Raw genomic sequence first — 25,780 nt, 5'->3', positions numbered from 1 at the left:
GCTTGTAGTATCGTAGGAGCAGATAGCATTGCCATGGCCCTTGCAGGCCATATATTCCTTCGAACCGCTCTCAACGCTGCAGTGCCTCTCGATGCCGCGCATTGATTTTGAAGCCTTGCAGTGTATTCTTGAGCAAGTCCTGATATGTGTTCTCCATGTGAACGCTCCCGTCCCCTTGAAGGCGTATCCGACTGAGCTCAAAGGTATTCGGTTACTGTGTCAGATCGTCAATAAGGTATGTCTTGAGTGATACATTGTATCACATGTTGTTGTGTATAAGAAGAAGAGAAGAAACATCCTCGCCGTCGATCATGACGCTCTTCATGCATGCCCGCAAACCATCTGACTCGCCAACCACATCCGAAGAAACAACATCCTTGTCGAGCAACTGAGGCAGCAATCACCTTCCTTCGACTCACTCTTGCCCCGAACCAACACTGAAACATGCGCCAACATCCACTTCACTCACCATTCCTACCCTCTAAACCGCCCTGAACCTCACCACCACCATGTCGCCCTCATCATACTACAGCCACGACAGCGACACCGACAGCCATTACGCCCACAGACGATCCCGCCGTCCCCACCGACCCGCCCACTCCGCCGACCACCTCCCCCGCCGCGGCGCCCGTCCTCGACGCACCGGCTCCGCTCCAGCATCTCACGAGACCAGTAACAGCAGAAGCGCAGCCGCGAATATCGGCAAAATCGCGCTGGGCGTGGTTTTCGTCCAGTTGGTGTCTACCTGTCTGTCCACATGGATGCGCAAAAAGGAAGAGGAGAGTGAGGCGGAGTACCAGAAAAGAAGGAGGAGGGAATTTGAAAAGGCGAAGGCGAAGAGGAGGAGGGAGGAGGAGAGGTGGGAACGGGAATTGGAGGAGAGGGAAAGGGAGAAGGAGGAGGCGAGGTGGGAGAGGGAGGTTACTGTTACGGAGAGTAGGAGAATTGCGCCGGCGCCGGAGAGGGGGGAAGAGAGCGAGGAGGATGAGGGGATGAGGAGGATTGAGGCGCCGCCGGAGGAGGAGGAGGAGGGGAGTGAGAGGGGAATGTCGAGAAGTGGAAAGGGTGAGAGGGCGAAGTCGATGAGTGGGAAGAGTGAGAAGGCGAAGTCTAGGAGTGGACAGAGTGAGAGAGCGAAGTCTCGGAGTGGGCAAAGTGAGAGAGCGAAGTCGAGGAGTGGGAAGAGTGAGAGGGCAAGGTCAAGAGCGGCACAGAGCGAGAGGTATAGCTCAGAGGACGAAGACGAGAGGAGATATGCCAGACGGCGGCCGGGTAGGAGTCGATCGAGGCGGGCGGTCGACGTCAGCTGAGGAAAGCAAATAATGGAAGAAGCATCATGCCATACTGCCATCATTCGCGCCATCAGTGCATACGACGAGCAAGGCAGACCGGTGGTATACATACCCGCCCTCGATTCTGCTCATACACGAGCAACGAACCCTACTTCTACCATCCGAAGCATCCAGACACATCCACTCAGCAACCATGAGAGATTCTTGTCCATCCGAAAGCGAAGACCCCTGGTCGACAGACAGCGACTCCGACTCGACCCATAGCGACCGCACTCCCAACTTCTCCAAGCATCGCAACTCCGCCGGCCGACACAATGATCATATCGATCGATCTCCGCCTCGCCGTCGGGGAAAGCATGGGAAGTCCAGCAGGAGACATGGACAGGAATCTTCCTCCGCGCGCCCTGGCAACTCTCGCGGTATCCTCGTCAAAGCTGCTATTACTCTGGTCGGCAAAGTAATCTTCAATTTCGCCAGACAGAGACTTGAACAGCGAAGACAAGGCGGGCAGCGAAGGTAACTCCACCTCTTCTCCTCTTCTCCAAACCGCCTATCTTCGCTGAACGCAACGCCAGGATTTACACCGCATCCGACCGCTTCAAAGACCTCCACGATTCTCCCTCGTCTCCCTCGTCTCCCAGCCGTGACCGGTCGCCACCCCCGCGCTCAAAGACACCGCCACCAAACCACCCAACCATCACTTCCCTGAGGAACATCTCCAAGACTCTGTACCGATCTCTCGCCTCTCTTTCCTCAAAGGCCGACGCTCTGCACCATAATCTTTCCACTTCCCAGCATGGACCCACCTCCCCTTCAACATCTTTGGAACTCGAAGGCGCGGAACTCCTCGCGCACTGCAACTCCTTGCGCAGCAGAGTGGAGGAGTTCGTCGAGGATGTGGAGGTGTTGTTGACGAAAGACGAGGAAGGGAGGAGGAAGGGAACTGTCAGCAAAGGACTCAGGGAGTTGTGGAAGGATGCGGACGGGTTGAGAGGGAGGATTGATGGGTTTGTGAAGGCTCAGAGGAGGAGGTTGGGGAGGGAGATGTTTTATTGAGACAGAGGCTTGGACATGTACTGATCAAACAGCGCTCGTTTGCTGATGATTTGATTGCGGCGAGTGTGATCGTCTAGAATCTGTCCCTGCGAGTTTTATCTTGTGTAATGCACATTCGAAGCAGAATTCATATCACGATTGATTGTTTTAAAGCAAGAGAACTGTTTTTTCTTATTCTGTATCGTATATCGCTCTGGTTATCACCCGGCCAAAACCACAACTCCCACCAGCCCAAACCCACCCGCCACCACAAACGTAGCCCACGACCCAATCCTCTTCCCTCCCGCCGCTGCACCCTGACTCCCCTGTACCACCGCAGTACTACTCCCCTCCACACTCGACCCCGTCGTCGTCGTCGTTGGAGACACCACAACTTCCGTCCTCATCTCCGTCACCATCGCCCCCACCGGAGATTCGCTGGACGTGATGGAAGTGACGCCCGTGACGACGGTCCGCGGTGGACCGACTAGTCCACCGCCGCCGGAGGCGTTGGTTACCGTGGGGAGGGATGTGGATGTCGAACTGGCGGTGGCGTTGTTGGAGGATGTGGATGTAGAGGATGTGCTGGACGTGTTGGATGAAAGTGTAGAGGAGAGGATCACCGGTCCGGGACCCAGTGGGACGGAAACGTTGGCTCCCAAATTTGGGACGTCGCTGACGGAACCGCGGGTGAGTTGAGTTGAGGTTGCGTGCAGGGTCGATGTCACGCCAGTCGCGTTCGCGTTGTAATCTGGGATTGATGTGGAGGTGGAGTTGCAGACGATGGAGCCGACTTGGACGGTATTGGTGCTCAGTCGACTTGGCTTGAATTGTGAAAAGGGTTGGCCGCCAGGATTTGTGAGATCAGAGTCTTGGTATGAATAGCAGGTGATGGAGGAGGTGTCTGCGCCGGTGGCTCCGGACAGGTAGAGGGCTGAGGCGATGTCGAGGGCGGGGTTGGTGTAGAGTGTTGAGAGGGGAATGGAGAGGGTTGTGTTGGAGAGGTTGTTGCCTGCGCCGCCGGATGAGGATTCGATTGTGATGAGGGCCGAGGGGGAGAGGGCGGTGGTTAGGGTGGTGAAGGTGGTGAGGAGGAGGGTTGGGTTGAGGAGAGAGGTCAAGCGACGACTTTGGGGGTTGCGGTTGTGCATTTTGGGAGAGTCCTTGTGAAATCAAAAAGAGAAGTCCTCGTGGTGAGTATCCCTTGTGGAAGCGTTCCGAAGTGCACCGGTCGAGGCGGGAAGAATCTCCACTCTGAAGGCAAGATTTGATCTGCTGCAGTGTCTTGCCAGAGTCTTGTGATATTGATATGTTGTCGTGGACAAACAGCAAGTGACGTTGGAAAAGTGCGTGAGGAAGGTCGTCGAGAAATGTGTTCCGCCTTGCCTGAGAATAGCGGGTGGAAGGAGTAAGACAGTTGGTAGGTGGACGTTTCATGTGGCTGGGAGTTGAAGGTCTCTTGATCAAATCCAGGCGAGAGTCTTCAAATCTTGACCATGAATTTCATGATGCTGCAGAGGTGGCTGGGATGAGGAACGGCCTTTTGCTTGACGTTGTTCTCATCATTCGGCAGCGTTGTAGAGACAACGATCATGAGCTATACACTGCCCTTTGAGTAGAAGCCCGGTTCGAACGATACCGCTCAGTCATCACTAACCCAGCAAAGGACTACGACAACGCTTTGAAGACTTACCAGCAACCACAGCCAAGTGCCAAAAGTCCACCAAACCTCGTATGCTTCTCCTTCTTCTAAACCATCATCTACATGGGCATTGCTCCACAGCTATTCGACGGCAGACCTCGATGGCAGACAGCAGCAAACCATGCACAATCGCAGCCGAGCAATGCATGGCCAGGACTCTCCACGACCGAAGTCGGACATTGGATGCTCTCCATACTCCAAGCACTCACCCATCTCGACACGGTCGCGGATTCATCGCGTTGCCTGTTGACTCGAATATAGGCTGTTCTCGGGCGCATGCTCCCGCCATGTGATCGCAAGGCAAGCGGAGTGCCTCGACCCCACTTGACGGCCAGAGACGATCCACTTCACATTCATCCTCGAGGCGAGGCAACTTCTACGTCGAGTCGAGCGCGTCGTCTCGAATTCGAGAGAGGTTTGTCGCGAGCCTGCTCCTCGTACAGCTGCGCGAGTATCGCTGGGATATGTTGTCTTCGCAGGGCTACGACCCAATGTCTCACCATAATGAGGCTCAAGATCTCACAGCCGCAGCGCGACAAGGAATTCATTCATGCCACCCATGAAGCCCCAATCAATATCTCCTCATGCCCAATCAATATCCGCGAATCCACCTCATACCCCAGTTTTGACCTGCACCGCAAAAGCATCTCCGCAATTCCCCACATCACATCGAGTCGTCCATGCATGGTTGCCAGCCGATGTCACTGATCTGCTGCAACTTCACTCCTCTTTCCACTTTTTGACGGTCGCCGTCAATGCCCGTTGCCCTACCCGAGGAGGATCATCGAAGTCGGCAGTTCGAATATCACGATTTCGATGTCACGAAATGATGTCGAGATACTCGCTCGGCTCTGCCTTCGCACTGTCGCGGTGATGTTGATCTTCGGACAGTCACTACCGGGAGATCGAGTGTTGCTCATGACGCTCATGACGAGAATTCCCGCCTGACGAGCAGCGGACTCTTGCAAGCACTCAGAGGATGTTCTCGAGAGTACTGTGAGTATACAGTACAGCAGATCGCTCGCGCGAAGTGTGGAGAATGTGTGGATACCGCCACGAGGAGGAGTATATGCCACAGCGCCCGCCGCTAAAACGGAGGTACCTCTGCGGGACTGCTCCACAGCATTGCTTTCTTCTGTCGCATGACGATGAACGTCACATCGGCAGATTGACAGAACGACCTTCGCGTGTCGTTGTTTGCGGAGATGCGAGTGGTGGTATAAAGATGCGATCCTCCGCTTGTCCTCACAAGATGCGCCTGCTGTAAGTCTGCTGCTTTGATTCTTTTCCTGATCGTCCGCCAACATGAAATCTGCTGGTATCATCGCCGGTCTTGCTGGCCTTGCTGCAGCAATCCCTTCTATTGCTCAAAGAAATACTCCTCCGAGCTACTCGTCCAAGCCAGTTGCTCACCTCAAGAACGGAACCGTCGAGGGCTACCACCAAGAACATTACAACCACGACTACTTTCTTGGTGTTCCATTCGCCCAGCCTCCAGTCGACCAGCTCCGCTTCAGAAATCCTCAGTCGATCAACTCGTCCTTCGGGCACATCGAGGCGAAAGAATATGCACCTGAATGCCTCGGATATGGCGTAGGTCAACATTGAGACATCTCCCAATGCTCGACGTACTGACGGATCATAGGGCGATCAACTCGGCTACCCAGTCTCGGAAGACTGTCTTTACCTCAACATCATCCGTCCTGCCGGATACGAGGGCCAGTCCCTACCCATCGGCGTCTGGTTCCACGGCGGAGGACTGACCATGGGCGGTACACGCGACTTGAGGTACAATGGCTCGTTGATCGTGGAGAACTCTGTCAAGATTGGGAAGCCCATCATTTTCGTCAGCATTGCCTACCGACTCGCAGTCTGGGGCTTCGTTGCAGGACCTGAGATCAGTGGAAGTGGTAACACCAACCTGGGTTTGAAGGATCAAAGACTGGGCCTTCATTGGTTGCAGGAGAACATTGAGGCTTTTGGAGGTGATAAGAGCAAGGTGACGATTTGGGTAAGTGGCCTGATCTCTCTCGAGGAAGTTTCGGCATACTGATTGGAGATCACCAGGGCGAATCGGCTGGCGCTGCTTCTGTCGGCTGGCACATCACTGCTTTCAATGGTCGCGACGATGGACTGTTCCGTGCGGGCATCATGCAATCCGGCAACCCTGTGAGTCTCACGTTATTCAACCTTAGCATCCCACCACTGACAGGCTCCCAGGTGAACTACGGCGCTTACAAATACGACTACTCGGAGAGATTCCAGCAAGTCCTCAACGTCACCGGGTGCACGACTGCTGGAGACAAGCTGGACTGCTTGCGCTCGATTCCCATCGACACACTCAACCCGATCTTGAACTCCACAGGAAATGCCGAAGGCTGGGGCCCGATCGTGGATGGCGACCTCATCCAACGATGGGCGAGTATTCAGCTCGAGGAGGGCGCTTTCGTGAAGGTTAGTGCGCCCGATCCGCTTACAGCGAGCACTACTGACCAACCCATTCAGGTTCCAATCATCGACGGCTCCAACACAGACGAAGGAACAGCCTTCTCCCCGCGCGGCATAAACTCCAGCGAAGACCTCGCCGCTGCAATCACCAACACCAACCTGGGCACCCCATTGCCAGCCTACCTCGCCGACGAAGCCCTGGCCGCCTACCCCAACACTCCCGACTACTTCATCCCTCCCGTCGAAGAACTTCCCGCCGACTACGTCTATCCGCCATCTGCTGGAGCGCAGTACCGTCGCGCCGCCGCGTACTTTGGAGACTTGTCGATGAATGCGAACCGACGAGGCGCGTGTGAGGCATGGGCGAAACATGGGGTGGATGCGTATAGTTATCGGTTCAATACGATTCCGAATGGGATTCCGCCGAGTGTGGGGGTGACGCATTTTCAGGAGGTGGCGTTTGTTTTTGATAATACTGAAGGTATGTGGAGGCTTGCGATACAGTCCGGGCTATGAAGGCTCTCGAGGACGTATGCGCTGACATTTTTTTCGTTCTCAGGATATGGCTACGACGCCCTCCACGGAACCGTCAATCCCTTCGGCAACAAATCCGAGGCATTCACCGACCTTGCCGAACTCATGTCCTCTTCCTGGGTGTCTTTCATCTACGATCTCGACCCGAATAGTTTTCAGGGTCGCTATCCGGCGGCAGAGCCGTGGCCGAAGTGAGTACTGGAACCTGCATCAAACGAGCTATCGCTGACTGTCGTGAAGGTACTCCCTCGACAACCCTATGAACATCGTCTGGGACGCCAATGAGACGGAGTTGGCGGTCGTGGAGCCGGATACGTATAGGCAGGAGGGGATCAGGTTTATTCTGGATCATGCGAAGGAGTATATGAGGTAGATGGAGGGGTGGACAATGATGCTGCTGCGGTGTGAGGTTGATGGCGCGGACAGAACATATGGTGCCTGAGGCACGCATACGCGATTAGTCATGGAATCACCATCAAATTCGTCGTTGCCTTCCTCCTTCCGATAGACAATGCAACTACACATGCCTTCTCCTTACTTCGAGAGGTTCTGATTAGACCTTACAGTAGCATGGATATCCCTCTGTGCGAGGACTAATAGGGAGGCATCTACTCCATGTGCGACAGGTGCACCATGGATCGTTCAACTCCGCTTTCGATACCGACATCAATCAACGGAGCGAGCTTGAGAGGACAGCCAGAGAGCGGCCGGAACATTCTGCTGACCAGGAAACATGGTCCTCCGCTTTCCATTACGAGCTTCGATGAGGCGACCTTCTAGGGGCAAGTGGACGGCTTTGGCGCGGAGATGTCACGCAGACGCTGGAAGGTGAGTCTTTGGCAGTGAAACGACATCTACATGTCGATAATGTGGTTGCGGAACTGGTGCAGAGTTTTCGGGCGGAAAATGGAGTCCTCTGGTAACAAGCAACATGTTCGGCGATTTTCTGAGCGACCAAGCGGATGTCATAGTGGAAAGCATCGGGCTGCTGCCACGCGCCAGCTTGAGTGACACGCCGAACGAGCCGCATACCAAAGTGCGTGGACTGGATGAGCCAGTTTAGGGGGATTGCAGACTTCTCCTCGCAAGTGTCCGACGAAGCTGTGCTAATCACGCCTTGCCAGGTCCCGCTGCAGATGTATTCGGGGGCCGGGACGCTCAATACGATCGGAACGTGACCAGAACATCAGCTCCTATATCAAGCTGACCATTGCGTAGTACACCAGCCTTCACATCGAGTTTGTAAGAGAGCGAGCAGAGCCAGGTATCGTGGTGATAGGAGCCGTTGCACACACCTGCTCGGCGGGCGCTGTCAATACCTTGTCCATGGGACTTGGTGCCAGCGATAATGGCAGCTCTCCTAACCGGCGAGACGTGGTTCAGGGTGCCAGAGACCATCAGGATTAATTTGACCGGCAAGATTGCGTGGTACATCCGAGGCAAAGACGTAATTCTCTCCATCCTCGGACGGCTAAAGGGGAACACGTGCGCAGCACAGAGTGGTCAATATGACGACTCATTAGGGCACGTTCGGAGAATCTTCACGCTTTATTCAGCGTTATATATATAAGGTTACCGAACGCCAAATTGCAGCTAATTGATATAGCGTTAGTTAAATGTAGTTACCGAATAGTTATAAGTATATAAGGCTAGCGTAAATAAGGCTATCTTACCGCTATATATTATATAGAGTTTAATTTACTTTAGCTTGCCCTTTTAGGCAATCCGGAGCTAATATAAGGTAGTTACGTAGACTAGACCTTAACACCTCTATTTCGTAGTAATTTATAGCTATTCGGCTATATTATAGGCCCTTATAGGGCTATATTATTACCTTATATTACTACTACTACTACTACTACCTTCTAATAATAACACTAATAATACTATTAGTACCCTAGAACTCCTAACCGGAGCCGCCGCCCCCCCCCCCCCCCCTTAGCCGCCGACGACGAGAACGATAAGAACGACGAGAATCGCTTAATTATACGTCTACGGTAGGGCTCTTAGCTATATATATATTATTACTACTACTACTACTACCCTCTAATAATAATAATACTACGATAACCCGGCTCCTTAAGGGGCTAGTACCGGCTCCTTACCCTCTCTATACTAGTAGTAGTACCGCCGCCGCCCCCTTCGACGAGAACGATAAGAAAGTTAAAGGAGTTTCTAGCGCTCTTATTAGCTAGCCGTTTAATACCGGATTCGGCGTTTCTAGCGTTTATATAAGTCGTTTACGCGAGTAAGAGATATCCGGCGGTCGTACTAGTAGATACTACGAGAAATAGATAAGATAGCTCGTTTAACTAGTATCGATAAGGTAGTGTTAGAAGCGGCTATTACTACGGCTATATATATTGTTAACTACTATAGCTATAACTATCTTAACTTTGCTAGTAATAGGGCTATATATAAATAGTAGACGTACGCCGGTACGAGGATTACGAGCTATCTATTTAATAATAAGGTAGACTTGTTTAAGACCTATTAAATTAATACGGCTATATTCTATATATTACTATAGAAGCTCGTCGACGCTAGTAGACTAGATTCGAGCCGTTATCTAACTACCGTAGAGCGCTTAGTATACTTCTTATATATCGTCGGCTACGGCGTTACGTATTATAGCGTCTACCTTATGTTTAAACGGTCGACTTCTACCGTTAGTAAGAGCTTCTATATAGTCCTTAAAGTAATCCTTTAGCTATACGACGAATACGTAAAGGAGCCGGATTACTAGTAGCCTATACCGGAGCGTTTAAGGGCGGCTAAATATACTAAATTCCGGTCGGTAGTTAGAGCCCTTAATAGTACGTACATTACTACTCGTATACCGGTAGTAGAGTCTATAGTATAGCGTAATCGTAAGGGAGCGTTAACGTAGAATATCCTTGCTATCGTCGACTTTAATATACTATTTACGTACGTCCTTATAGGCTAGGAGGGCTCTACGAACGACTAGCGTATAATAAACGAGGCTCGCTAGAGTAACTCGTTTAGTAAGGAACTACCGGCTAATAAGTACTACCTTACGGACGCTAGATATAATAATACCGGACTTACCTTAACGCTATATCGTAGTATACGTTATTACTTAAAGGAGTAGCTTATAGGTAACTAGTAGCCGACGTCTAAAGAGGAGCTATTTAATCTCCGCTATTCGTCCTTAAGGAATATTATTAAGCGAGCGTTTAGTATATTTAAGATACGGTAGGGGATTATAAGGAGAGCCGGTAGCCCTTACTTCGATATAGACTACTAAGTAGACCTATTCTTAGCCTTAGTAGTACTTTATAACTTTATCCGGCTTTATAACCCCTCGGACGAGCTATTCGCGGACGAGGAGCGTCGTATAGCTACGAAGTAGCCGCTAAGGGTAGGAGTACCGTACTATAATTAGATAGCTAATATCGACAATAATAGAGATAAGGGCTTAATAGACGACCAGCGTAAGACTATTACGAATGCTATATAGGAGTAATATAAGGAGGAATTAGTAAGGCGTAGTTATTCGATCTAAGAATTACTACTCTAAGGGGGGGCTCTCGTCGTCCAAAATTCGAGAATTAGGAGAAATCTATTAATTATTAAGAATATTACTAATATATAACCGTTTATTACGATTTCTTTATCTACGTATAGCCCTTAATATATATAATAATCGCCGTCGTATAAATATATCGTAGCGGTAGCCGTATAGTATTTAATATATAGAGGGGTATTATTATTATTATTAGAAGATTTTTTAATAATTATTAAAGATAAAGTTTAACCGCCCGGAGCTCGCTCCGGTAGAGGACAACCCCGCGAAGTCGATAGATTTTAGTACGCGACGGGCGTAATATAGATTTTAGCTATAGGGCGGGGAAACCTCGGCTTAGCTAGAGCTAATAAGAGTACTAGAAATCCTCGAAAACTAATAATACCCTTACTAAAACTACTAATATAGCCCTACTTTAATCTAGCTTTAAAATTCGTCGAATCTAGTAGAATCTTAGCCGTATTTACTACATTTCTAGTCCTCTTAAGGGTACGGGAGTATCCGCTTAGCTAGTAATAGAGATATATTAATAAACCGTAAACTCCTTACGACCTAATAGCTTAACAACTATATAGTAGAATATATTTATATTAATATCTAATATATATATATATATCTATTAAAGACGTAGTAAAGTCGTTATAGTCCGAAAGGAATCGTATAGCGGATAGTTAAGCACCTACTAACGAACGACGCTATTAACTTACTCCGCGCTAATTGCCCTTTAAACCCTCCCTTATTTTATAGAGCGCGTCGACGTCTAGCTCTATATTGTCGCTAATGTCGATAATATACGTTAACTAGCTAAAGAGTAAGCTATTATAGAAGTACCTAGCCGACGTAGGGTTAATGTCGAAGCCCTAGCTAATATTAAGATATATACGCTAAGTTATTAGTAGTCGCTCCTTATCGATTAGATCTATTACTCGATAAGGCTAGTCGACCGGTACGAGGCTAGTAAACGTATCCTTAAGAGCGTTACTAAGCACCTTCGTACTAGTACTTCGTTACGCTCTAAACGAGGGCGGAGGTACCGGAGTTAGTAGCTACTTAGTAGACTTCCGCTTCTTACGAACGAGGCTATTCTTATCGATATCGAAGGGGTCGTTATCGTCGTCGTCGTCCGCTAGAGCCTAAGACTTAGCTAAAGTCGCTATTATTACTATAGCTAGAGTAGTTAGTACTACTACGGCGACTAGCTCGTCGTCGTAGGTTACTATCCTCGAATTACGGTCTCTCTTCGTTCGCGCGTACTTACCGGTATTAATCTTCTTATTAAAGATTACCGTATACTACTTAACCTAGGGGTAGACGGCCGAACAGACTGCACCTTCACGCGGTGGCCGTCGTAAGTACCTTCCTCGGAAGGGAAACCAAGACAGTCTGGAAGAAACCTCCTCGAAAACCTCTCGAAATCCGCCCGAAATCCTTCTCGAAATCCGCCTCGAAACTTCTCGAAATCCGCCTCGAAACACGAGCTACAACAGAACAACAGCATTCGAACGAATAGCCCTCTACGCTACGAACGAGAAGAAGAAAGAAGCAGTCCACTCTGCCCTATACGCGCACCTCCTCGAAATCCGAATCGAAATCGCATGTCCCTTCTCTAGAGACTTCGTCGCCCTCGAAAGGAAGCATACATGCACTTTAAAGAGCTGGAACTCGGTGGAATCCATAACTCTGCGATCAACCTGCGTTGTCGTAGATAGAACTGCTACTACGATACCACAAAGGCATATTAAGGACAAGAGAAGGCAGCGAGTTGGACAGCTGCTTCTGCATCTCTTTCGAATTTGCAGTGTGTGTGCGAAGCGGAAGGATCCGCTGAAAATTCTGCAAAAGCTTGGCGCGAAAATTCTGCAGCCTTGGGCTGCAACACTGAAAATTCTGCAAAAGCTTGGCGCGAAAATTCTGCAGCCTTAGGCTGCAACACTCGTTTGATTTCCTTTGTCTCGCATTTGTTTAAAGTCCTTTAGCATTGCCTTAGGCACGGGGTCTCCCCTAAGGTCAAAGAATACCGAAAAATCTGATTGTAACTAGATCTACTGCTTTGCCTTTATAGCAAAGCCGTCCTACATAGTCTTGGACTCCGAAAGGACGTAAATGGAACAAACAAACAAAACAAACAAAACAAAATAACCTAGGGGTATAGCCGGTACCGTAGCTTCGTAGTATACTTATAGCTATTAGCCTTTAAGTAATCGTCCTAGACCCTATCGGATGCCGTAATAGTTCTATCGCTCTTAACGCCGAATCCGGAGACATCTTATAGGATAACATATACCGAATATACGCTCTTAATAGCTATTATCTTACTCTAAATAGACGACTATATAACTAGTTGCTCGGCTATCTTAGAGAGCGTACTAATAAGGTACTATCTGCCCTTAGGCTTAAGGCTTTAGTCCGTATAGTTGTTCTACTCGATCTAACGCGTCTAGTAGGTTACTAGGAATGTCTCTATTACGGTTGTCTAGTTTACTACCTTAGTACGCTTACCCTTACTATAGCTCTAGCTCTACCTCTACTTCTAGCTCTACTTCTAGCTCTACTTCTAGCTCTAAGTAATAGCTAATATAATAGCGTCTACGGCGATAGATACGATCTTCTTATTATCCGTAAGAGGCTAGCTCTAGCTATAAGGCTAGCTCTAGCTATAAGGCTAGCTCTAGCTATAAGGCTAGCTCTAAGTACTAGCTAGTAGCTAAGAGCCGACTTAAGAGTCGTTAATACGTTAAGAGTCGTTAAAGTCGTATAGCGACTACGTATTATCGAGAAACTCGTCCTTAAATAGCTAAGAATCCGACTCTCCGAGTAGGTAGGGGTCGATCTAAGGCTTAGGGGTAGAGTATTAAGAGGTTATATTAACGGGCTCGAATCTCGATAGAATAACGGCGGAAATTAATGCTTAATAGCCTAAACGAGAGCGCTTAATATCTTCTATCGTTCTAGTATAGCGCTAGTATTTATATAGGTCGTAGTAGTAGATGTTTAATAGTATAAATGTTATATAAGAATACGTAAATCCCTAAAATGTAACGAATTTAATATTACGGCTCTACCCGCAGAGTGCGGCTAGACCCGCTTTTAAATAAAATCCGAGGTTTACTAAACGACAATAGTAATAACATCTACCTTTAGACCTCTTAGTAGACGACGAGGCGCCCTTATCTTATCGTTAGTCTTATAGTATTATATTACGCTATCTAAGGGTAATTTAGTCCGCGTTAGATAGCGTAATATCTATATAAGGCAGTCTTATAAGATCGCTAAACGAGGCTTAAAAATTCTCTAAACGAGCCCTTAGTAAAATGCTCGTTATATATTATCTTATTAGTAACGAAGGCTCGTTATAATTTATTAATAACATTTTATTAATAACCCCCGCCTAATGTTTATCTACGCTTAGGTTTAGGGTTTAGGTAACGACGACGACGGTATATAACGCTCTATATATCTCGAGGCTACGTATAAATATATATAGTAATCGTATATATATTAGTGCCTATTTTATAAGTAGTCTCGGCTATTTAGAATCGAAACTCGCTACGTAATCGATATTTCTATATAGAAAAGCCGACTTTACGAGTAAATAGAGTCCGGGTATATAGATACTAGGGTACTAAGCTTAGATATCGGAAGAAAAAGTACTAACTCTACGGCTATATACGCGATTATTTTTTTAAAAAGCTTATAAGATACCTTATACTACGATCTTCTATATAGACTCTATTTTAGATAGTATACTAATTGCGCTCGTTGTTATAATTCGTATATAAGAGCCGGCTTAGCGGGGTAATAAGGGTCCGATAGAACGTTTAGCCTTATTTCTAGTAGGATTATATATAACTCTATAGCTATTTACCCGATAAATTTCGTTTCTACTTTATATAATAGTTAAGCACTTATAAAGGGCGATAGGTACTATTTAATATATTATTACTATCGCTTTCGTTGCGAAATCTAGTATTTAAAGCCGGCTTAGCTAGGCGACAGGGTCTAGTTTAGGGTGAAACCGGGGTAAAATCCGGGGAAGTGGGGCTATACCGTCGGCTTCGCCGCGGGGGTGTCATTAATAACTTCTCATATCATCAGTAACCTCGTTATAATTCATCAAGGGCCCGTCATATTAAGGATTCATTGATGACACCTTATTGATGACATCTCATATTGACCACTCTGGCGCAGCAAACAGGGATCGCTGAGCTGCGACGCTAGGTCTGCGATCTGCAACATGTGCACGGTGAATTGGAACGGTCAGGCGAGACGAAAACACAGCTGATATGTCCATGAATTCGGTGCCATCACTGCACTCTTCGTCCCGAACGAGGTCACGCAAAGCTACGTCCAGTCAAGGAAGCACAGCATGTACAGATCCGAGTCGAGATTCTTCCGTCCAGATGAGGCCGCGGTGCATGCAGAGGTGATCGATGTCGACCTTGGAGAATGCGAGTCTTTCGTTGCGATTCATCCGTCTTCGGATCGTGTATTCCCGGTGAAGGACTGTGTTGGAGAGTCTTCTAATGGATGTATTTTTGGGGCGTGCACGACGACTGAAGAGGACCTTATTCTGGCTGCTTTGGTACTGCGGGTCGGTCTGCAGCAGGGCTTGGAGCTTTCCAAGGAAAAGCGGATAGTCGTCGCAGTGAGCCTGCCCATCGCCAGGAACTTGAGAGACATGGGCTTGCTGGACATCTTCACCAAATGCGGCTTCGAGCAACCTGCTCCCGGCTGTAGCATGTGCCTTGGAATTGCCGGGAACATTGCTGAGCCGGGCTTCAGATGGTTGTCCTCGCAAAATCAAATGTTCAAGGACCGAATGGGAAAGGGTACGAGTGCTCGGCCGCAATGATACACACTCGGCGAATATCTGCTGACACTCCGAGCCAGGCGCGATCAATCACATTTGCTCGGCTGCCACTGTAGCCGCGTGGTCTTTTAGCATGGAATTGACTGATCCGTGTGAGCTGCTGCGCCGTGTTTCCGAAGAGACATGTGAGAACTGCCTCGCATTCTGCAAAGCGACCAGACTCAGGTCTCTCGACAAATTCCCAGAGCAAGTCGCAGGACCAGTCTATATGTCGAGCCAAATCTTCGTGCGTTTGCCGAGTTCTCTGAAGAGACGGATCGGGCGACGGTTTTGCCCTCCTCTCCTCCAGGGAGCATCATTGAAAGCAAAGCATACAGCATGGGAGACTAGATCGACCCGGAAGCGGTAAGCATGGCTCTCTCTCCTCCCGCAAAATGGCTACAGTAGTTGTTGACACTCGTCAAATCATCCCCGCGCCTGCCTGCATTTCAAGTACGAGTGACGAAGATCTGGATCGCACTGCTTCGAGCATACTGATCCTGACTCTCGTGAAAACGTTCGATCCGGATTCGAAATCGTTATTGGTGGTGCAGCCTTTGGCTGAATCTTCGCTTGACGAAGCAACTAGGACCCTCGAAGGTACGGAATCTCCCCAAAATCTCAGTGTCAAAGGCGTCGACCAAATCTGGAGGGTAGGGATCGGGTACGATGCACCGCCGCCAAGTCGTTCTCTTACATCTTCGGACGCAATGCACCAAACGTCGGGTTTCTTGCTATCACGGTAGATGACCCCGCCTTCCACGAGACCGCGCAGCACGTAATTCACGTCCGAAGAGACGACACGGCTCGTGCTCTATACGTCGCGGGTCAGATCTTTACGTTCGTCCTTGGGGATGCCGAGCTGGAAATGATTGCTGACGGCGGGCTCGCTGGATCCGTGAGTAAAAGTCAAAGGAAGAAGTCGCCGGAGAACAGCGTCAAGTCATTTAAGCCGAATGTTCGCCGGCTACGCACGAAGATATCTAAGGAAGATCTGAGGTGGTAGAAGAGAATCTTAAAGCCAGGTCAAAAGAGGCGACGGAGGGAACAGCGGACACGGGAGCCTCATCCGCGGAACAAGATCATGTTGCGGGCGGACAAGATGTCGAGAGTGCGTACTCCCTTCTTGGGCGAGAACGTCAACATCCTTTGCTTCGTTTGGGTTGTGATTCTAGGAAGCAATGGAAGGCCTCCTGAACTGGCCAGCCTCGCCGCGCCGAAGCACATTTGCGAAGAGCCCAGGAAACAGATCGTGCCCGCGAAGAGCTCACAAAGGATCGACGCGGATGTTATGTGAATGCGGTTTGAACAGCCCGGAGAGATTGAGAAACCTGGTGCCGGAACTCAAGCTATGTCTCTGGCATGTGGTACGTGATGCTTTGACATGTGCAGCTTCAGCATGTGAAGCATTGCATGACGGCATTCAACTTTCAGCTCAGCTGCGCCCCGCGTGCGTTCGAATGATGGTCTTCCATGCGACTGACTCTTGAGCGACCGAACAAAACATCGCTCCACCTTGATCACTCAGTCTATGACATCGACACGCCGGTCTGCAATCTGCCAACAACAATCCGCCACATTCTCATCATCATGCAGCGACATTTCGGTCGGAAGCATGATGTCGCCCGGAAGAAAGAGACCGCCGTGGAAAAGGCGCAGAAAGATGCCCAAAGTAGTGGATTGGTCGAGTGCGAGGACCGTAAACTGTCCATGTATGAGCAGCAGCGGAACGCGAGGGTAGGTCATGCAGCTTGTTGTAGCACCGAGATATGTCGAAGCTGATATCTTGCAGTGGGCTCGGGCTCAGGCGGAGCTCAAAGCCAAGCGATTCACAGGTCCCCTCATGTGTGGTGTGGCAGATGGTCCCCGGGAAAACATGAGACTCGGGAAGGAGACCCGGCTAAACACCGAAGGTGATTTGGTTGAGGTTCCGCCCTACTACGGTCCCGGTGTCGTCTGGGTAACATTGGATGACAAAAACCGCGATCCGGACAGAGAATTCGCTGGCATTGGCGGTGGCTGTGCCAGTAACGGCCTTGTCTTCCGCCTCTGGGCCGAAGGTCGCAAGCAGCCCTCGCAGGAGTCGGACGAACGTTGCTTTGAGAAAAACATCAGACGGTGGGATCATACTCCCTTTAGGAAGCTCCGGGCTCAGATCTCTTCTACGGCGTTGATTGCAGCGACCTTCAGGCTCGCGGAAGACCATCCGGACAAGTGGAAATCCATCACCAGGCACGAAGCTGAACTGATCGTCAGGTTCGAAGAATGCTGGTCTACCGGTGTGGCCTTTCTCCAGCACGCCAAGCTGATTGAGCATTCGCACGAAAGTGAACGACTGGAAGCTTGGCCTCAGGAACAACAATCATGGGGCATGGCGAATTACGATTGGTTGATCGATTGTTACGGTAGAGGCTGTTTCCCTTGTCCAGAAGTCGTAAGCATCGCAGCCTTTTACTTCTGCCAGCGGGAAGGCGACCTTCCGGAATGGTTGACCAAAGACTCTTCAACATGGGTCGCATGGATGTTCCTGCTGGGACGCAAAATATGGTGTTGTCACGGGACCAACAAGACCCGTAACACGCTCATGAATCTACCGATCTGTGAGATTGACGTTGCCATAACTGAGGCCGAAGTTATTGAAGCACGGGATGAATACTTCAACTACACCGTCGAATTGTATGAAGAGGATGAAGAGGATGAACCCCGGTTCCCAACGCGACTGGACATGGAGCAGATGAGCTACATCAGCCCAATCGCGAACCAGGCAGTGTCGCCCTCGGTTCATATCCGCAATCCCCGGAAAATGGGTCCAGAGTATCACAGATCCCCACTCTACGATGCAAAGGCTTTCGCGGTTGGCAATGCGATCTATGTAGGGTCTAAGAGCCAGGAGGATGAAGAGGATGAAGAGAGTCGTCGCAATAATCGCATGGAAACGGACACCGAGACCGCTACGGACTGGGGAAGCTGCTGTTCGAGCCCTAGCGAGGACGAGGACTGGTAGCGATGGGTGGTCTTCTGATGTGGCAATCTGCGAGAATCGTTCCTTGGAGCTTGAAACAGCACTTCAGACAGGGAGGCATGAGATCGCTTTCAAGATACCCTATCGTATACGAGCGCATGAAAACCCTGCAAGCCTTCGTCCTGGCTCCGTGAAAGACCAGATAAACGTTCAGCTGACAAGTCGGAACGCTTGCGTGGGCGTGGAGATAGAGTCGATCTCGTTGCGCTTAAGAAGGAGGCTCCATCCGAGCTGCAAGATATATGGCATGGAGTTCTCTTTCCAAAGCCCGAGGTGGATGGCTATGAAGTGTCAGCACATGTAGATGCGGTCCTTTTCCTTGTCGGAGTGAAGCAGCGAGTCTGGAATACTTCGGCCATTGCTGACAAGTTAATGCTTGACAGTAGAGAGCTCCGTCGATGACCCCGCTCTATATCGTTCCTCATCTTTACCGACGTTACCGTGCTGTGACAAAGTGTCAACGACATCTCATATAAATGACTGAACGACCTGCTGGCTTGTCGTTCGCATATGTCTGACCCTTTGCGTAGTGGTTGAACAAACCTCTCAGCGACCAAGCTGCACAATGGCCAACCTTCAGCAAATCCAGTCTCGAGGCATCTTCCACGGCCTCCCAGTGTACCCGCCAGAGATCTCCGGTCTGACCGCCGTCATCACCGGTGCAAATGGCATCAGTGGCCATTACATGTTGCGAGTATTGACCAAAGATCCCAAACGTTGGAAGAGAATCATCTGCCTCAGCCGACGACCACCGCTCTCGCCGGCGGTCTGCCAGAGCATGTTGAACACATTCCATTGGACTTCTTGAAAGATCCGGAAGACATTGCGCAAGTGTTGAAAGAGCACAAAGTACAAGCCGACCATGTCTTCTTCTTCTCCTACATCCAGCCAACACCGAAGCCGGGAGCTGGACTTTGGAGCAATGCCGAAGAACTGGTGAAAGTGAACACACAACTCTTGCACAACTTCCTGGAAGCACTGAAGTTGGCGCCCATCACTCCGAAGCGCTTCATGCTCCAGGCCGGCGCAAAGAACTACGGTGGCCATCTCGGACCAACAAAAGTGCCGCAAGAAGAAACCGACCCACGAGTCGAACTCGAGCCAAACTTCTACTACCCACAAGAAGACCTACTATTCCAATTCGCCGCCGACACTGGATGTGGATGGAGCATCCACATGCCTGGTCCCATCGTCGGCGCCGTACCGGATGCAGCCATGAATTGCGCTTTTCCACTCGCCGTCTACGCATCCGTGTGCAAGAAGCTCGGAGTTCCTCTTGAGTTTTCCGGAGACATTGCTTCCTGGCAGATGCCGCAGTCCATGTCCGCGGCGCAGATGAATGCTTATCAGGAAGAGTGGGCGGTGCTGCTGGGACCGGCGAATCAAAAGTACAATACGTGTGACAACAGTTCGTTTGCGTGGGAGAAGGTGTGGCCGAGGATTGCGGGTTGGTACGGTATCGAGTGGAAGGGACCGCAGGATGGTGATGTGTACACTGAGAATGAGTCGAGATTCAATCCTCGAGGGTATGGACCCAAAGGAGTGACGAGGAGGAAGTTTAGGATGGTAGATTGGGCGAAGAGGGAGGATGTCCAGCGGGCCTGGAAAGAGCTGGTGCAGGAGTATGGCTTGACGCAGGAGTTGAAAGACGTTGATCGGATATTTGGCTTCTTGGATGGGACGTTGTGCAGACCTGCACCGCTGATGTTCAGCATGGACAAGGCGAGGAAGCATGGCTGGCATGGTTTTGTCGATTCGTCCGAGGCCATTCTGGAAGTCTTCCAAGACTTTGAGAGACTGAAGATGATTCCTCCGGTGCCTTTGGTCAAGGTCAGCTTCAATTAGCGGGAGTGATAGTGCTGTTCAAGTCGGTGAGATGGAAGAGAAGAGGATCACTTCGTCAGCTTCTGTCAACAGCAGCTCTGTTTCTCCCTGCGCCTTCGAGCCATCGAGGTGTTTCGGGTTCTGAGGAATGGTCTCCTCTTTCACGTGAACGGATTAGTGAGGACAATCGAAATTTGAAGTGAATGGTGTTTTCAACTGAATGTTGTCTGTAGGTATGGAGATGCTTGCTGGTGGCCGAAATCGCGCTAGACTAAGGTTTTGCAGGCGCGTGTTACACGCGATCATCCACCCAAAGCTCCTACACTTCAACATCATCTCCAACGACTTTCCGCCAATTCTCTTTCCTTTTCCTCGGCGCACCCTCGAATACCTCCGCACGAAGGATGTAAGCCACAATCACTACCCGAACACCGACACAATGCCTCGCGCCAGCAGGAGAAAGGCGCCGAGCCCCGCGGCGGAGGTGGAACCGGACACCCAAGAGATGGACGTGGACGGAGAAGATGATGGCAATGGCAATGGCAACGTCGCAGGCGGGAATGCTCTTCAGTTTGACGAGCCGTTGAACTGGCGCGCTGGTAAAGCGATCGCGGTCGCCGAACTGCTGCGGAGGCTCAAGGACCTCTCCGAAGAACTTCGAGGGTTACAACAGGAGGATGTGGACAAGGAGTCTGTTAAGGCGAAAGCGAAGGAGTTGGCGAACCAGCAGCTTCTGGGACACAAGGACAGCGGAGTCAAGGCATATGCGATGTTATGCATTGTCGAGGTCTTTGAGCTCACAGCGCCCGATGCGCCCTTTCAACCCACGCAATTGAAGGACATCTTCACACTGTTCATTTCGACAATCGTGCCCGCACTGGCGAATCCGAACGATCCATACAACCAGCAGCACCAAGAAGTTCTCGGCTCCCTAGCCAGAGTCAAGAGCATCATCCTCATAGATGACCTCCCCGCGCCCGAACCACTCCTGATTCAGCTCTTCGCCAACTGCTTCGATGTCATCTCTGGAAATGTGCGCGGAGGCGGAGGAGAGCAACTGTCCAAGAATGTCGCTTTCAACATGACGGCGATCCTGACGGTCGTGCTTGATGAGTGCCCGGTATTGCCGGCAGGCGTCGTCGATATCCTTCTGGCCCAATTCCTCAGAGCCGATCCGGATGCGCTCGCGACTGGTAGCAAAAAGAACGACGCGCCATTGCCTCACGCCTTACGGGAAGTGTCGCCAGCTTACAACATGGCAAGAGCAGTCTGCAACAGCGCACCTGACAAGATGGCTCGTCATGTCGGCCAGTACTTCAATTCAGTATTGATCGATGCGACCTCTAACATCTCCGCTGGTACCACGAGCAAATCAAAAACGCGGAAACGCGCACACGCCGATGACGACGAAGATACGAATGAGGACTCGATGTACGCACCCACGGAAGAGGACTTGCAGGACGCGCAGAAGGCGCATCGCTTATTACGAGAGCTCTGGAGGTCATGTCCGGACGTAATTCTGAATGTTATTCCTCAAATCGAAGCCGAAATCGCCGCGGAAAACCTGCCACTTCGCGTCATGGCCGTTCAGACTGTCGGTGACATGATTGCCGGAATCGGTGCTGCGGGACCGCCTCCACAACCGGTGCTAGACCCGGCCGCTTACCCTTCAGAAAGCATTGCACCACCCGCCGAGCAGCATCTGAGCGTTCTCCTCACTCCTGCAGCGCCTCTCGCATTTTCCTCCGCATATCCTTCCGCGTACCAAGCTTTCTGTGACCGGCACCGTGACAAAGCCCCGGCTGTTCGAGCCGCGTGGTCCATTGCGGTCGGCAGAGTGCTTTACACATCTGGAGGAGGCAAAGGCCTCGACTCCGACCAAGAGCCGCTTCTGTCTCGATATCTGACAGATATGCTGGTCGACTCCGACGACAAAGTCCGTCTCGCTGCTGTGCAAGCTGTCGCGCACTTTGATTACCGCTCAATCATGCAGAAGCTTGGGCGTATGGGTAGTGTCAGCACTCCAGGATCAGTGCTCAGCACTCTTGCAGATCGCACCAAAGATCCCAAGCACCCGGTCAGGATTGCTGCCATGGAGCTTGTGTCACGCTTATGGGGAGTGGCGTCAGGTTCTCTCATAGAAGGAAGCGAACCAGTCCGGGAAATGTTTGGCGCCATTCCGACAAAGGTGCTCGATGCAACATATGTCAACGACAAGACCCTCAACGCTCTGATCTTGCGAAATCTCTACGACTTCCTATTACCGGTGAGCTTCCCGCCCATCAAGTCCAAGGTTCCCGACAGCCAGAGCACTGGCGAGCGAGCGCTCGATCCTGACCGGATTCGAGCTCAGCGAATCCTTGTGCTTGTACGTGACCTGGATGAAAGGGCAAAGAAGGTCTTCTACTCTTTGCAGCAAAAGCAGGGCGCCTATGCGAAATACTTTGCCTCTATCCTCGAGCTCGGAGAAAAGATCCACGCGGGAGCCGACCAAGACAGCCAGGGTGATGACAAGAAAAGGATGAAATCACTCATCACCGCGATTTCCAGCCCCTTTCCGGATCCCGTTATTGCTTCAAAGCACATCACAGAATTTGTGAACCGGAACGAGCGTCGGGACTTTGTGCTTGCACGGTTCTGCCTGTCACCAGAAAGCGATTACAAGAAGGTGGTGAATGCGATGAAGGAATTGAGCAAGAGGCTGCAGTCCGCCATGCCCGCCATCACCGAGACTCTCGTGCCGTTCTTGAGATCTTGCTCCATTCTCGTGTACAACAGGAGCCACGTTCCGGCGATCATGGAAATCTCGAGGAGTGATGAGATCGGTCTGGGCTCTACAGCGCACGAAGTGCTCAAGGAGATCTCAGCAAATGCGCCGCAGGTGTTCAAGGTTCACATCAAGGAATTGTGCGAGACCTTGAAAAAGCAGGCGCCCTCTGCCACCGAGTCGAACGATCCAACGGCCGTGCAATCATTGAAAGCATGTGCTGGTTTCGCAAGACAATTCCCACAGGAGATGGGCCAGGATAGGGAGTTCTACAAGGCGATGAGCAAATTTGCCATGTTCGGCACTCCTCCGACGGCGGCGAAACATGCCGTCAGCGTGATTGTGGCTTCGGCGGACAAGAAGGAGATGTACATCAAGGACATCTTGAAGGCGTGTCTGAAAGACTTCGAAGTCGGCTCCGATCATTCCTTGTCAAGACTTGCTGCTCTGAGTCAACTCAGACTGGTAGCAAGCGAGCAGATTGAGAGTCAAGATGATGAGATCACACAGGTCCTCTCCAATGTGCTACTGGACCCAAGCGCGACAGCATACGATGAGGAGCTCAAATGGTCAGACGAGATCGACGACAACCTGGCCCGGAAACTGTGGGCACTCAAAGCCATCGCGAACAAGTTGCGAGCGCTCGTGGCAGTCCAAGAAGGTGATGAACCCGGCGACGAACTCAGGACCACGGCGGAGCCAATATTCAGATTGCTCAACACATTCGTCGAGCGCGAAGGCGAGATCTCCGAGACCGACGGCACAACTGCTCCACATCACCGAGCGCATCTACGATTGGCGGCTTCCAAGCACTTGCTCAAGCTCTGCTGTAACAAGGCACTTGATAGGATCTTCTCTCCGAGAGACTTCAATCGATTGACCAAGACTGTGCAAGATGAGCAAGCCGACGTACGATCTGGATTCATGAACGCCTTGAGAAAATACAGCAGCCAGAACCGGCTTCAACGACGATTCTATGGTCTTATGTTTGTGTACGCCTTTGAGCCGGACAAGCCCATCCGCGAGACTGTCATGGCTTTCCTCAAATCCCGAGCAACAACCTTTGCCAAGCAGAACAATTCGAGTATGGAGCTGGTCTTCAGCAACTTCCTCAGTCTTCTTGCTCATCACCCGGATTTCGGAGCCGAAACGAAATACTTGAAGGACTTTGTCGACTACATCGTGTTCTATCTCAAGATTGTCGCCACCGAAGCGAACCTGCCTGTCATATACAGCATCGCGCAGCGCATGAAGACTGTGCAGGACGGCATCGACCCTGACAGCAGCTCCAACCTGTACGTGCTCTCCGATCTGGCAGAAGGCATCATCCGCATCTACCAAGAGCAGCAAGGATGGTCGCTGCAGATACTGTCCACCAAGACACCTCTTCCGCCCGGTATCTTCTCGCGCATGCCGAACCACACGATGGCTCAGGAGATCGCCGAGACGAGGTTCATTCCCGAGGATCTAGCCGATATGCTCGAGGATCTGGTTAAGGATCGCATGAGGAAGAAGAAGCGCAAGGCTGAGAAGACTGATGCGTCTTCAGCGCGTGCGGCGAAGAAGGTCAAGGCCACCACGGGAGAGACTTCAAAGTCACTGCCAGTCCGCAAGGTGACCAAGACGACCAAGGCGGCGAAGCCCAGCAGGACGCCGAAGAAGAGCAAGGCCGACGATGTTGCTGCGGCCTCGTCCGTTGACCGGAGAAAGAGTGGGCGTGCCTCCAATGCAAGGAACTACGCGGAGAACGACGACAGCGATGACGATGAGGAGCTGGAACAGTGGCAGGCCGGCGACGAAGAGGAAGACGAGGAGGACAACGAAGATGTCCAAGACGATGCCGATCTCGAAGAGCAAGACGCCGACGTTGATGCAGAAGGCAACAAAGAGAATCTACACTCCACGCCGCCAACAAGCGATCCTGCGCCCAGGTCATCAACACCGAGAACAGCGCCGCCGGTGACCAAGAAGGCGAAAGCTGAGGCGAAGAAACGGAAAGCCGCGGCACAAACATCTGAGGCTGAGGACGTGGAGGAGGAGGAGGTCACGACACAGACCAAGTCGCAAAAGAAGAAGGCGACCAAACAGCCTCCAGCACAAACAGCCTCGCGAAGTCGAAGCACCAGGACCGCGAAGAAGGTGGTGGAGGAGAAGAAAGAGAAGACCGGATTCGACTTCCCCAGTGACAGCGATGGCGAGCTCTCGGATGTACCTGATGAAATGGAGGGATAAGTGCGCAGGAATGGACGCAGGGCAAAAAAGGCGTGGTGGCGTCAAGTGGTTGTTCTCGTGGGCGTTGGTGGCCTCCCACGCTCTGCGGTATGCTTTCATCATCTGCGAGGAGTCTGTCCGTTTTGTTTGATCATAGCAAGCGATGGCGTTGTGGGAAGCTAAAGTAGCTCGTGCGCAAGCCACGTGGAGCCAGCCAGCTGGGGAGCAAATGAAGGTTCGAAATGTTCATACGCATCGCAGATACGCCTCTAATCCCACGCGGAGTTTTCCGTCGTATTCCACGTCCCTGTTCCTGAGCGGTCGCACACCTGTAGGATGAGATGCCACACGGTATGCACGGCTGTAGAGTGGTTGGTGTTACGGCATGTGTTTGCCTTGTGGGATGCAGCAGATGCAGATGCAGATGCAGATGTCGTGTCGCCAGTTGTTCCGATTCGTGCGCCGTTCAACGACGACGTCGGATCGATGTGAGGAGTCGTATCGACTGCCTCTTCCAGGAACACAGATACGATTGAAGGCAAACGTTCA

General features: G+C 50.9%; 7 protein-coding genes across 7 annotated transcripts; 6 read left to right on the top strand and 1 right to left on the bottom strand.

Moving 5' to 3' along the window:
• Window positions 1-509: 509 nt before the first annotated feature.
• Window positions 510-1,310, top strand: MYCGRDRAFT_92205 (uncharacterized protein; the record flags this gene model as incomplete). Its single annotated transcript, XM_003854104.1, has 1 exon — window positions 510-1,310. The coding sequence occupies one exon, from the start codon at window positions 510-512 to the stop codon at window positions 1,308-1,310; it is 801 nt and encodes a 266-aa protein (XP_003854152.1).
• Window positions 1,311-1,358: 48 nt separating this feature from the next.
• MYCGRDRAFT_103979 (uncharacterized protein) lies at window positions 1,359-1,935 on the top strand (the record flags this gene model as incomplete). The annotated part of the gene is made up of 1 exon (XM_003854105.1): window positions 1,359-1,935. One exon carries the CDS (start codon window positions 1,486-1,488, stop codon window positions 1,810-1,812), a length of 327 nt encoding a protein of 108 aa, XP_003854153.1.
• Window positions 1,936-2,548: 613 nt separating this feature from the next.
• On the bottom strand, window positions 2,549-3,478 carry MYCGRDRAFT_92203 (uncharacterized protein; the record flags this gene model as incomplete). The annotated part of the gene is made up of 1 exon (XM_003854088.1): window positions 2,549-3,478. The coding sequence occupies one exon, from the start codon at window positions 3,476-3,478 to the stop codon at window positions 2,549-2,551; it is 930 nt and encodes a 309-aa protein (XP_003854136.1).
• Window positions 3,479-5,330: 1,852 nt separating this feature from the next.
• On the top strand, window positions 5,331-7,384 carry MYCGRDRAFT_108908 (uncharacterized protein; the record flags this gene model as incomplete). Its single annotated transcript, XM_003854106.1, has 7 exons — window positions 5,331-5,622; window positions 5,675-6,040; window positions 6,097-6,198; window positions 6,250-6,483; window positions 6,535-6,958; window positions 7,037-7,202; window positions 7,252-7,384. 7 exons carry the CDS (start codon window positions 5,335-5,337, stop codon window positions 7,382-7,384), a joined length of 1,713 nt encoding a protein of 570 aa, XP_003854154.1.
• A 7,540-nt stretch (window positions 7,385-14,924) lies between these two features.
• On the top strand, window positions 14,925-15,410 carry MYCGRDRAFT_85479 (uncharacterized protein; the record flags this gene model as incomplete). The annotated part of the gene is made up of 1 exon (XM_003854107.1): window positions 14,925-15,410. The coding sequence occupies one exon, from the start codon at window positions 14,925-14,927 to the stop codon at window positions 15,408-15,410; it is 486 nt and encodes a 161-aa protein (XP_003854155.1).
• Window positions 15,411-18,994: 3,584 nt separating this feature from the next.
• MYCGRDRAFT_39401 (uncharacterized protein) lies at window positions 18,995-20,274 on the top strand (the record flags this gene model as incomplete). The annotated part of the gene is given in 2 exon segments (XM_003854108.1): window positions 18,995-19,195; window positions 19,207-20,274. The coding sequence occupies 2 exon segments, from the start codon at window positions 18,995-18,997 to the stop codon at window positions 20,272-20,274; spliced, it is 1,269 nt and encodes a 422-aa protein (XP_003854156.1).
• A 532-nt stretch (window positions 20,275-20,806) lies between these two features.
• On the top strand, window positions 20,807-24,913 carry MYCGRDRAFT_20004 (uncharacterized protein; the record flags this gene model as incomplete). Its single annotated transcript, XM_003854109.1, has 1 exon — window positions 20,807-24,913. A coding segment is annotated over one exon (4,107 nt), but the record flags the coding sequence as incomplete, so codon positions are not given.
• Window positions 24,914-25,780: the final 867 nt, after the last annotated feature.

The sequence above is a fragment of the Zymoseptoria tritici genome, chromosome 3 (genome assembly GCF_000219625.1).
Source record: "Zymoseptoria tritici IPO323 chromosome 3, whole genome shotgun sequence".
Classification (NCBI taxonomy): Eukaryota; Fungi; Ascomycota; class Dothideomycetes; order Mycosphaerellales; family Mycosphaerellaceae; genus Zymoseptoria; species Zymoseptoria tritici.
This window is presented reverse-complemented; position numbering and strand designations above follow the sequence as displayed.